This window comes from Genypterus blacodes, unplaced genomic scaffold (genome assembly GCF_046128005.1).
Source record: "Genypterus blacodes isolate CSIRO-AG114 ecotype Tasmania unplaced genomic scaffold, CSIRO-AGI_Gbla_v1 ptg000005l_1, whole genome shotgun sequence".
NCBI lineage: Eukaryota > Metazoa > Chordata > Actinopteri > Ophidiiformes > Ophidiidae > Genypterus > Genypterus blacodes.
The window spans coordinates 2,275,361-2,288,914 of record NW_027466819.1 but is presented as its reverse complement, the minus strand read 5'-3'; the positions used below and the strand labels follow the sequence as shown (position 1 = coordinate 2,288,914).

Genomic DNA, 13,554 nt, shown 5'->3' with positions numbered 1-13,554 from the left:
GTGTCCGCCGTGCCGCCGTGCCACCGTGCCACCGTGCTGCGCGTGAAGGTCAGCGTCCCTTATCACGTCTTCACATGACGGAAAACCCGCCAAAAACTGACCTTCTCCAGGCTAAACATAGCTGGGCTGAGCGCTGTTTTCCCTCTGGCTCATTACGTCGCTCCGCTCTGCTTTTAAGCTCTGCGGCCTATCAGACGTCACCATCTGTCTCCTTAAACGTTCAGGGGTCGTTTCCTGTGCAGCCACAACAAACGGCAGTTCTCATGAAAGACGGGAGAGATTGGCGTTTTTCTAGCATCTATTGCATCGTTTTGTTTTGCTTTTTGCTGCCTGAAACAAACAGAGCCACAGCAGTAAACACTGTAATTTAGGTAAACATACGCTGGGAGTCTATAAGTCCCATTATGTGTTAGCAGATAACAGTGCAGCATAATAGAGCATCAGTAGAATAAAGCTTTATAGAGAGACGACGGCCTGCTAACTGCTAACCCAGCCTGTCACTCAGCTGGGGTCGTTTCAGTTTAACCTCAGCAGTGTTTCAGGTTTAACTCACACACACACTAACAGAAACATTTATACATTTGTTCTGTACACTGCAGATATCCTCAGCCTGCATGTTTCCTCTATGTGGCAGGTGATTGAGCTTCCCTTCCCTGCTCTGCTGATCAGGGTCAGATCATGTGTGTGTGTGTCTGTGTGAGCGTGTGTGGCCTTGCTGCAGTGTCCTAGCTGTTTATCTGCCTGTAATTGATGACGCTGCATCTCTGACCACTTCTGTCCTCTGCATCTTGTTTGCATATTTGTCTGCTTTTCCTTTCTGGCTATTTGTGTGCCTGCAGCCTCTGGTATCCTGCTGCAATCTGTGTTCTTGTGCTTGATTGCCAGCTTGCTTTTATACTCCTTTATCCTCACTATGTGTGTGTGTGTGTGTGTTTGTGCCACTAAAGATGAGCCAAATATGCATTCAGACATCATAATTCACCGACACTTTGCTCCCAAACTGCCTCTAAAAACAGCCATTTAAAAGCCTGTTTCCGTTTCAATGCATTATAGCCTTTTACATTATGTTATATACCAACGATACACACAGATGAACCCTGGAAGAGTGTGATCAGCATTTCACTGTTGGAGCTGAATTGAGCAGCCAGTGAAGTGAAGTTAAAGAGGAAACATGCAGCAGAGCTCACTGACAACACCGCAGTACAACAGAGTTAATGCTTTCCTGTTTTGCCTTTTGTCCGCCTGTGTGTGTGTGTGTTTTTACAATGATAAAAACACTGCAGCAGACAATCCTATCTGGCAAACCAGCCTCCCGTACTCTGGTGTGCTGGCAGAGTCCGTAGCCATGAGGAAAGTGAGGCTAATGCAATTTTCCTGCACTTACAATCATGCCAGAGGGACAAATGCACTTTTAATCTGGTCACAGAAAAAACACAGTCCCATCATGCATCAGTAGAAAAGCAGAGGCGTGTTTGTGTTTTCGAAATTGTGGGACTCAAACAGGATAGAGGAGAGAAACAGATGAACCGACGCAGCAACGGCTCATCTGTCAGCGGCAGTTGGAGGTAAAATAGGGTGGAGCGGAGGATGAAGGGAGAGACGGGCACCCCTGGCACCCGTAGGGGATCGGGGTGCGTTGCGGCGGCCCAAAGGAGCAGCTCATGAAAGGTTGCTGTGAAGTCGTAAAGGGCAAAGTCACAGCGGGGGGTAAAGGGAGGGAGAGACATGGAAATGGAAGCTGCAAGTCCGCAGAGAATCGCAAAGCAAACTAGGGAACGCAGACAAGGCAGTGATCAAAGAGTTAACCAGGACCTTTACTGTGAAGAGACAGATCAGTTTTAATGAGTTTAAAGTGAGAATCCTTCACTTTTCTGTATAAATCTCACTCTGATTTACGTAACCACGAGTTCAAATGAATGCAGTTTGACTCAAAATCCCACATAAGAACTTTACAGCTCACTTTCTTATGCGCTGGGCTCAGCACTTATCAATGGAACCTTGTGTATGTGCGTGTGACCTAAATGTGTCCATCTATATCTCACCTACGCTGTCAATCTCGTCTCCCAGACACGGACCGACACGCGGCGCCGACCATGTGGTTTTCGCACCAACGCAGAGGCCTCGCCACCTTGCTCTTCTTCTCTCTGCACCTCAGCTGCACCTCAGCCGCACGGTAATAAGCACTCACGCTTATTTCAATTGAAATCCCAGAGTGCCGCATCTGTGCATTACTGTGCTGAGAGGCCGAAGGCTTCTGCACGACCCTTATGTGTGTGTGTGTGTGAGCTGTTCGACTGGTTGCCTGGACACCATGAACATAAAGGAGCATATGTGTCCTTATCGTCCTCGCCTTCATCGTCCTGATCATCGTCTCTTGTGAACGCCCTCATGTCCTCATCTGACCCCTGGGATCAAAGTCTGAATCTCATCAATCCTCCCTGTAATTGCTTTACGTGACCATATAAAAAAACGGAAAATAATAATAAAAGAGTAAATCAGTTCAGTTTGATTGCTGCTGTTTATCTATTATGAAATGTAATTTAACAAATTATAAGATGAGCCCCAGGCGGCTGTAGCGCTCAGGCTCACACAGGTGTGAGTCGCTTATTTACCTGCATTGTTTTCTGTATTTACAAGCCGGCTGACGTGAAGACGCTTCATCACGTCTAATCTCCTCTACGTAATCGTGCGATTGTGAGAGAGTGTGTGATTGCTCCAGCTTTGTCTGGTTGGGAATAATTCCATTGAGGCCAGATAAGAGTTCTGCTGGAGCATTTCCCTCCTCTGCTCCTGGACTAGTTTCTCTCTCGTCTGGTTTCTCTTTGTTCCGTTTCTCTCAGAGAGGGAAAGTACGGAGAGGAATCAGCTGAGAGGCACAGAGGGCTGCTGCACACCAACTATGAGGGAATACATGTGTGTGTGTGTGTGTGTGTGTGTGTGGTAGATCTGCAAACACGCACACACACACAGGGCTAGAGGGTATCTCCATATGACATGTCCATGTATGTTCTCCTGTGTGCGTGGGTGGGTGGGGGCATGTGTGTGTGTGTGTGTGTGTGTGTGTGTGTGTGTGTGTGGTTGGGTGGGGGGAGGCATGTGTGTATGCATATGTACAGTGTGTTGAGCAAGAAATAAGTGGAGCGAAATAATGAATATGAAACAAGAAGAGAGAGGGGGAGAGAGAGAGAGGGGAGAGAGAGAGAGAGGGGAGAGAGATAGAGAATCCTTTGTGCTGTTCATTAACTTCTCTGACTGGAGCAGACGGCCTCATTAGAAGCTGCTGACATGCCGTTGACATGTTGCCATGGCAAGGACGACAAGATGGAGCAGCGAGTCATCATCTTACGCTAAATGATGAAGAGACTCATCTCCTTACTCCCACCCAGAAGATCCTACAAACACACGTGGATCCGCACTGTGTGTGTGTGTGTGTCTGTGTGTGTGTGTGTGTGTGTGTGTTTGTGAATACAGAGCGACGGCTGCTGCTCTGTCACATATTTACATCCATTATTTATCACTCCACTCCTCCATCGACCCCACACACACACACTAAGACACCCACACCCACACACACACACCCACGCACACACCCACACCCCCCTCAGTCGGAATAATGGAGCGTTGACTTTTATTAAAACTGTAATATGCTCCCGTCCCCCTCCAGCTACACAGACCCGTGCATTTAAAGCTTCCTATGGTTCCTTCAAAGTAAAAGCCCAAATTAGATTTTGTGCGACATGCAGGACAGCGAAGTTAGAGTTGTGATTTGATACTGGGCTGTAAAGGAGGAGGAGGAGCAGCTACGCACACACACACACCTCTCTGCATGATTTAACACTGCTGAAGGACATTTGTTCGCCTGTTATCTTAATTTAGGTGGATGTTAACATAATTAGTATTTATAGCTCCAGTAAGCTCTGAGTCTTAGCTGAGTGCAGCAAAATGGAAAACAGGTGCTTTAATCTGGAGTAACTGATAAGAGAGCAGCTGTGTTGGCTTTTTTTTTTTAAACAAGGGATCATCCAAAACAAATAAGGATTTCTGTAGTGGACAAGAACTCACCTGGTCCTCAAAAGACAGCGCCTGGCCGACGTCCCGGGGGAACCCGTCTATGACGATCCCGTTGGCGTCCGGGATCTTCATGATCTTCTGTTTGATCTCGGTGATGGTGGTCTCCTGGAAGACAGCAGCAGCAGCAGCAGCAGTGACGTCACTCACAGACAAACAACTTCAGCCACAACAGAAACAACATTTATAACCCTGATTAGAAAAGGCTTTGCTGCTTTATTAGGGTGAGATTAGTTGTGTTGATGTTCCAGATCCCAGCGGAAGCTCATTCCGCTCAAAGATCTCACAGAGGCCCTTGGACAATGAAGGATGAGAAACTAATTTGGGGCCACGAATACGGTGAATTGAAGACGATTCATCTGTTATGATTCATCTGTGTTTTAATTCAATACGTTTGGCCGCCGTGAAACAGTGCCAGCATCTCTTAGCATCATTTACTTCCTCCTGGCTGGAGGAGGTCAGCTTGTCCAAGTGCGCTTTCGCGATGCGCAATTGAACATGCGGCGGCGGCGGATCAACGCATCCTCTGATCTAAAAATAACGTCGGCAGCTGCGACCCGGCGGACGCAGACGTTTCATTTCCTCCCACCAACAGAATGCAAGCGTCGACCCGGCAGAGATTAAACCTTATCTGGATTTCATCTCACAGACGGACAGACGTGTGTGTGTGTGTGCATTTGATTATATGTGTCTGTGTGAGTGTGTGTGTGTGTGTGTGAGAGAGGAGTTAATCTAAGAAAAGCCCTTTGATCCGCGGCGCGGCTCCGCGTCTGAACTCTCGTGGGAATGTCAGGCATCAATCAGATTTGTGGAAACTACAATAACAGATGCGGGGAGGAAGACGAGCGGCTTTGAGGAATCATCAGTAACTCCTGCACAAGAGGGAAATAACGAAAACACCTTAGCAGTGTGAGGGCATTGAACGCATCACTCCCTCTGACCCACCACGGTGTGTGTGTGTGTGTGTGTGGTTGTTTAGCTGAGCTGGTGCACAATGCTGAATGGTAGAAAAACAACATTGCTTCTCTCTCTTATTATTCAAAACCCATGAGAAAATCTTAATGGGACCGATGAATCCTGAGAGAATGTTGTTTTCCGACCACACACACATTCAGAGACGGCGGCCTAAAGTCTGAACTCCAACGCAGAGACGAGAACAACTTTCTTTTTAATCTCCTGATCTCAGCGGCTTTAAGGGGAAGACGTTGGCGGTTCTGTGCTCTACATCATCCCGGGGTCCACAGAGTGATGACGTCGCTGTTAGACCTAATCGTACCTAAGCTTGAAATAGCCAAGTGACGCATTCCGATTCCCATGGCGATCAGGACCGCGTTGGAGCACTCATCCCTGAGTCTGGCTTCATCCTGTCTCATGACACACACACAATGGCTGTGTGTGTCTGCAGGTGGGAAGAGGATCTGAGGAGGAACGCCTGGTTTGCTTACATGCAAGATAAAACCTCAATTATACTCAGTAAATTGATTTCAGACCAATAAATGGAGGTCCCAGACCTGCTGAGCCCACAGTAGCTCCAGGCTGATTATTCCACAGTGAGAGGATGTAAGAACTGAAGTGCTGGGAATCTTTTCAGAAACAATGTGGGCGTCGTGTGACCTCGCAGGGAAGTGAAGAGAAGTGAAGTGGAGCGCTCGCTGCATTCTAAATGTTTCGCTGCAGCGTCGGCGCAAAGATTCTCTATAAACTTGAACCGCAAGCCAGAGGAAATATGATTAATTTCTCTGTGAGGCTCCTTGTGGTGTGTGTGTGGTAAATATAACTGTATCATCTGCATAACAGTGGGAAAAGATGGTTTTGGTGCCACTCTGGGAAGAAACTTTGTGGCTTCATTAGCAAAGCTTTCGGGGGAACATTTATATGAATGCTTCTGCTAAACTGTTGACACTGTTCAACACAGCTTGAAACAACGCTGAGCTGAACGCTGTGCCAATAATAAAGGCCAGGCGTGAATCAGAGGGAGAACAGTTTACTCATCAGGCTTCATTTTTAATGCTTCTCCATATATCCAGAGTGTTTTCCCTGTCCTCCTCTCCGCTCGGCACAATTAACACATAAAATGTTTAATTGCTGGAGCAAACTGTGGGGGTGTGGGGGGGATTTAAATGGCTCGACGCCCCGAGTCCATTTATCACGTCTAATACGTGAGCTCGCCTCAGTTTGCCGTTTGTCTCGGAGCTTTTCCTCATTGCTGTCTGGTCTCCAGCCAGCGGGGAGACGCTTCGCTGTGCCAGGCGTGGAAACGGGACGAGGGATGGATGAGGAACCATGACGATGCAGGGGAGCTCAACCAACAAAGAAGACGGAGAACCAGCAGGTCCCCAAAGTCGTGGGAGAGACTTTCTGTCTATGGATCAGCATTGCGTCACCGTAAAGGCCATTATGTTAATCATTCCATCCATTCCATTCTATAAGTATTGATTCTGTGAAGGGACTGGAGCCCATCACAGCGTTCACCGACGGTTTGGACTGTAGGAGGAAACGCACATGCAGGGGAACACGTAGACCTAATCAACGTTAATGCATCGTGTCTGAACAAGTCCTCCATGTTCTCCCATACATCTGATCACAGCATGACAGATGCTTTGATCCAGGGGTTTGGTAATGACTTCATTCATCTCTAGGATGGGCGATGGTCATTGCAAGCGGAGCACTAATTGAGGTGGCGTTGGCGTCACACTCATTAATCCAGGCGAACGAGAGGCGATGTAAAACTAACGAGGCTTATGAAGTGATGACTGTGAGCAGGACGGAGAGTTTGACGGCGTCGTTCTCTCGCTTCACACAGACACTTGAGTCAACGTCGCTGTGGGACTCTGTGTGCATCTCATCCAGCGACCACAAACCACGGAGACCTGAGAGGCTCCATTTCCAGTGTGTGTTAATTATCAGGACATTACCACACAGACGGCTAATGTCTGAATGAGAGGATCACCAAAGACTCCACAGGGGGTCTGACCCCAGCAAGCACTTACCCAGCTCCTACCACCTGCATTTTATGATACAGACACAGCTAATTAGTCCTCTGTGACACACACACACACACCCCCACACACACACACATACTGTGAGTGAGTTGACACTCATCCTCTCCCTCGCTTTATCACACACACACACACACACACTTGGCTACCTGCGGCGCCAGCTCTCCGTTGGTGATGATTTTGGCGATCAGGCTCCACTTCCTGTTGCTGGTGGCGTTGTGGATCATCTTCTTCCTCAGCAGCTCGCCCACAGACACGTACTGGAAGCCGTAGCGCTCTGCAATCTTCAGGCTCTGTGTTCCTTTGCCGCTGCCAGGGCCACCTAAACACACACACAGAGAGAGAGAGAGAGAGAGAGAGAGAGAGAGAGAGAGCTGTTGATGTTTTGGAGGAGATGTGTTGTGTGTGAAATGTGCGAAACATGATGTGTGTGGGGGTGTTTGCGTAGGTGCGTTTGTGTGTTAGAGAACGAAAGCCAGACTGCATATGAGACCATGCCCATGCCTGTGTGTGTGTGTGTGTGTGTGTGTGTGTGTGTGTGTGTGTGTGTGCTGCGGGGGAGCTGGGTGGCAGGGGGCAGATGAGAGAAACAGGTACGTGTGAACCTCCCACATCGGTGCACACAGCCTCATTTTCTTCCCTCGCTCGCTGCATTTCTAATGAAAGCCAGGTTGTGCAGGTCAGGATGACGACACAGCAAATCCATCTTAGATCCGCTCGCGACTTCAGAGAGAAATGCTGTACTTTTTTACTTCATTGCATGAACTCAGATCATCCAACAACTCTGCCCCAACTTCTTTATGCTCCGTTCTACCATTAAGGAAGCCTTGTTGTGCATCCTTTCACCTGTTGTGTCTGGTTCTGGGTGGGTTGCTCAGATGGTCTTGTTTGGATGAACGGCTCCACTTGCATTTGCTCACTTGGTCGAACTTGGAGGATCCATTTCGTTGGTAAGATGCAGCAAATAGGAGTATATGTGCGTTCATACATAATCTCAGGTGGGCGACGTGTTTATGACATATGTACATCTGCATCTGCATCTGAGTCTGTCCTCGCTTTGAAAACACTAAATAAAACATTTGAAGGTTTATAAATAGTTACATTGTCGTCCCAGTGCCATCATCCATAATGTATGTCTGCCCAACTCAGTTTGTAAAGATTACACAATGTTTGTGACAGGTTCATGCAAAGGAAGCATCAAGAGAATCCGATTAGGCAGAGTGTGAGTGTCGAACGCAGCGTGTGACACGCAACGAGATCTGCACTGCTGATACCAGGAAACACACACTGATAGCGCACACACTGCTGCTTACACAGCCCCATCCAAGCTCTCTCTGTGTGTGTGTGTGTGTGTGTGTATTTATAGACGATCGCTGAAAACCCAAACATCTATAGTGCGTCAATTCCTCTCGCCTCCTCCTTTCTGTCACGTCTGCTCTGGAGAAGACGGCTCAACGATCAAAGACAGAAACAGATGAGGGAACAGTGATGTACAATCCTTCATCTTTACACTGCGAGCCGCAGTGGTTTGTAGGCCTCTGCAGGTTCTCTGTCTAACCGTCAGAAGAGCAGGTGGGCTCATCAGAGAAGATGCTTCAGGGTGCTTCAGCAGGGCTGGAATGGGGCAGATTAACGTTCACAAGCTATCAAACAGAGTGATGCTTGAGTTTGTGCGTCCGGAGCGGCACAGAGTCACCCAGCAGCTCGTGACAGCCTGGTGGACAGCAGGGGGGTCACACCAATATTGATTCCTCTACTCTTCCCCTTATTGGTATTGTGCTGTTAAACCTGTTTTCTTTGCTTTATTCAACATCTGAAAACACTGAAACTCTTTGTTATCTTGACCCATTGACAATATTTTCGCGGGGCCTTTGGGAGACATGTTGTCGGTAGTTTTACTATTCATATTTGTGACTAGTGAAACCATAGAAACGATCATTTTGCTGTGGTTTCGCTACATCTTCATCATCTGAAACTTTCCACTGAAACTCCACTACAGTTATCTGATGACTGAAGCCACAAGTTACTTCCTCAAGTTACATCAGACATTGTTGTCGACTCTCTCTCTCTCTAGCATTTTCATTACATCATTGATGGACACAATAATTAAAAAATAAAGATGCAGTCTGTAGATTAGAATCATGAGGATTAAAGGTTGGACTGTGGTCGCTCTGCTCGGGTCTGTGGCTTGAGTCTTAAGTTGTGTTTAAGACTCTGCAGAACATGCTTGATCATATCACACACACACGCACACTTACAGTTTGTGCAGTATGACTCATAGAGAGGCAAAGTTATCTCCTCACAGTTCCACAATCTGACATTCAGCAACATCTGATCTGTGCGTTTCGATGACAAAACGAGCTGTAGATAAGAAGTTGAACCGCTCCTTTACCTATGACGAGGATGACTTTGGGTCTCGGTCTGGACGGATCGAACACTTCGTACTCCTCGATGAGCTCTGCAGTCTCCGACAGGTCCGAGTCGCTCTCAATGGAGAACTGGCTGATGGGGGGGAGGCGGTCGTAGCGTCTGTAGGGGAAATTTGGGCTGTCGGGCAACACTGCATACACAAGCACACACACGCACACACACACACACACACACACACACACACACACACACACACACACAGAACACTATATTTACACAGTACCTCTTAACAAAGCAGAATCAAACGGTCTTTTTGTTTCCGTTTTGTAAAGCAGCGTGTTCTTGTCAGCGGGCGTCAGATTATTTCAGATATTTTCAAACCCATTTTGGATCAAGATTAGTCACGTCTGCAGCAGTAAATTACAGAGAGAAATCATGACGCGTGAGATGAATTCAAACAGAGGGAGATGCAGCGTATGCAGCAGTCATTGTCGGTGAGAAAGCGATGATTATACAGTTTGAAGCACGAAAACACATTTATCAAAGGAAGACGACAATACAGAGGCAGCTGATGCGTCTTTATATAGAAGCGTCTTTACACAGGGGTTATGAGTTATACTGCTGTTAGAACGGCTCAAACATTTACCAGTGAATCTGAAAAGAACAGACCTGCTGTTTAATGAGGATTGATAAGTTCTGAGCCCAACATAGAAAGAGGAAGCAGTAGGCTACATTCCTCACATACTCCCATGATCGTTGTTCTGACTATGCACATGTCCTCCATCCTCCAAGCCCCATTTTTATGACTGGTCAGAGGCCTGAGAGGAGAAATTGTGTGGGTGCGGAACTATTGAACTATTTTAAAACCAGCACTCGGGAACTTATCATTGAATTTCTTATCGTGTCGCTCAAATGTCACTGAATGTGCAGCAGAGGACAGGAAGTCCTGCCTGCCCCTGCTGGGCCACAGCTCGCCCCCGCAGCAGGCGACGTTAAGATGCATGCTTACGTTTGATGGGTTCATTTAAAGTCAAATGGAAAATGTCATCAGCGTGTGTGTGGCGTGGCTGAGGTCAGCGTAACGGTAGTGAGACGCTTTGCATTGGCTCTTGAACTGTTTTGTCCGGCTCTGAACAATACTGGACCTGATAAGCGGGTGAATAGAAGCCTTTTGTTGTCCTGCGGTCAGATGAATAATTAACCACGTACATTCATCTGGCTTTTACTGTACAAAGCTGAATGTCAACAGATCCACAGGTCAGTAAAAGACTTAAGGCTGCAATCTGCACACACACACACACACACACACACACACACACACACACACACACCGGACACACACACACACACACACACACACGTGGGGGCTGAACAGGTCATGTTTTCAGCAGGAGGATGCTTGAGGGAGCATCCAGTGTCTCTTCGCTCAGAAGCTCCACAGCTGAGATGTCACTACGTCACTCTACTACTACAAACCCCCAACATGCTTCAGCAGACAGCAGCAGGCCCTTTAACATGAGCTCAACCCTCATAAATGCATCCACAAAACTCAATTTGTGGTTGCATTACTCCCAAGTTTTCTTCATGGAAACATTACACACAAACAGATGTAATGGATTGCGGTCAAGTAGGCTCTGAGGGGGGAACTTCCTCTGTGATTGTAACAAGAAATGTTGTGTATACGACTGTATAACACCCAAATGGAGGACATGCAGGACAACAAAACTGTGATTCAAAGGTCCAGATAGATAGATAAATAGATAGATAGATAGATTCCTTCTCACCATTTCTGAACAGGGACCTGCGTGATTGGCCTCCATTGATGGGGGGCAGGGACTTCTTCTCTTGTCCCACAAACGTGTCCCACCGCACCTTGTCTGGCCCCCCCAGCTCCCTGGCCTTCTTCAGGCAGCCCTCTATGTAGTCGATGGGGTCATCGGGCCGATAGTACATCAAACCCGTCAGCAGACTCTGGAGAGGGAGGGAGAGGAGGAACATGAGGCGGGGACATGGGGAGAAGGGGGGAGAAGGGAGGGGGGGAGTTGTTGTGCCTCTGCTGTGATGGCGGTGGTGAACCCTCTGCTGTAATGAGCTGGAGTTTTTCTTGTGGTTTGGCTCCGTCAGGCAACATCAACTTTTGTCACAAACCGTTCCATTTGACTCGACCCGGCAAATCTAAACACAGAACCCAGACGAGCTGTTCTGCCAAACCACAGTGATGAATGTGAGAATGGACTTAATGCCAAGAGAGAAGTCAAGTGTGTGTTTGTGTTACTTCTGTCCTCTGGCCCTGAATGCTTTGAAACAATGCCGTCTCCTGGGACATCACAAGCCCTCAGACTTCACGTCCACCCTCTTTCCATAACAATTCTGTACACTCATTAGTTAACTGCTGGTGAATTACACTCTTATGTGAGAGGCTGTTGGCAGAATTTAAATTACACTGCAGTAATGATGATACACTGTGTCACTTCAGTCATCGCTGTCATTTTAATTGCCTGCAAATACTCCAGCAGATAGTCTGATTGCTTGGATTCATTAACTGAACCACACTCAGGATTGTCACAATAAGTGCACACATTATATACGTATATATATATAAGACTGTATCTGTTTATAATAACAGGTAATATTGTATTTACTCAATGGCACAGTTCATTTTAAATGTAACTGTGACTGCACTGATGAACTCACAATCCTTCAACTGATCGACAAAACGGACCCCAACCTCTTATCTAGAAACAGTAGCATCATTATTAAATCATTCCAGATACTTAATAATGGAATTCCAAACCGTCAGAAATTGGAAAACGGAAAGAAACCTGCATCTCCACATAAATGCATCAACATGTAAACTATAGTACATCTGTGTGTTAAAGCTCTATAAGGATCATTCATCCCACTGAGGAACTGTTGATACTTGAGACTATAAAAGCATAATGCAGAACTTCTGCTATTGTAATGAAGTATTCTTCTGCTGTGTGTTATTATTCTCTTCCTTGTCGTTATTCTAATGTGATTAATAAGCAGCTGTGGCATCGCTCCAGCAGCCTCACAACATTCCTCCACAGACCTCCAGACTGTTGAGGATCATTTCCCCTCCCTGAACATCGTCACTCGGAGTCTATTGCACATTTGTCACAAGTAGACTATTCTTATCAAATGTAGGCGATTAGAGGTTGATTCTATCCATTGTTCAGCTGTGATCGTACACAGATGAGCCCGATCCTGTGCATCATATCAGCTGAGGCACATGAAGCTTATCTAACGGACTTGAGACACTTGCAGATTCAATCCACTCACACACATGCAGCTTCAATCACGTTATGTTTGTTTCCGCCTGATTACAAGTAAGACATCGGTGATTACAGAAGCGCCTATAGAATTCACATCATCATCATCATCGTCGTCATCATCATCATCAACAATATCCCGCTGTGTCACTCATGTCAGACGGTCATAAAGCTCAATCACGCACTGACAGGATTCGATCAAAGCGCAGCGTCTCACCTCAAACAGTTGAGGTATCTCCCGTTTAGCGAGATACTCCTTGGCATCGCTGGTATTCATCTCCTCTCGGCTGTCTTGTCTGCAATCACAACTTGTCCGGCGCGTCTTCTTCCTCCCTCAGCAGTGTGTGTGAGCCGCAGGTGATCTTTGGTAACGTCCACGCAGCCCTCAGCGCATTTTTGACTCGCCTGGACTTTTCGACTGGATTCCTGCAGGCGATACCACCGTGCCACCCTCCTCCCCCTCCTCCTCCTCCTCTTCCTCGGTAATGCTAATGCGTGGCCCGTCCTCCCCTCCTCGGCTTCCAGCGTGCGCTTCCCGTGCGCCTTGACGTTTGTGCGGAGGGGCGCCCCGCTGCGCCTTAACTCGCACCTACCACCTCTGCACGGCGGTTTTGATCGAAATCAGGAAACTCGGCGACCTTCATTTGTAGCCCAGCAACAATCAGCTGTGATTGAGTGGAAAATAAATGCGCAATTAAACCATGAGTTGCCAGTGGGTGGTTGTCAACGCAAATATTCGATTTTAATCAACGTGTAGCCTCTGGAAATATATATTTTCCACCTGCTGCTGTTTTGAGTGCCTCAGCCACTGTGACACTTCTGAC

General features: G+C 47.3%; 1 protein-coding gene across 1 annotated transcript in view; it reads right to left on the bottom strand.

The window, feature by feature from the left end:
- Positions 1–13,548, bottom strand: part of ak5 (adenylate kinase 5) — a 39,371-nt gene extending 25,823 nt beyond the window's left edge. The window contains exons 1-5 of the mRNA XM_076148349.1: positions 12,948–13,548; positions 11,222–11,408; positions 9,460–9,627; positions 7,217–7,389; positions 4,063–4,176 (exon numbers count right to left, since the gene is read on the bottom strand). Coding sequence (XP_076004464.1) covers positions 4,063–4,176; positions 7,217–7,389; positions 9,460–9,627; positions 11,222–11,408; positions 12,948–13,007 — 702 coding nt within the window. The 5' untranslated portion in view covers positions 13,008–13,548. The remainder of the gene's footprint in view (positions 1–4,062; positions 4,177–7,216; positions 7,390–9,459; positions 9,628–11,221; positions 11,409–12,947) is intronic.
- Between the last annotated feature and the right edge of the window lie 6 nt (positions 13,549–13,554).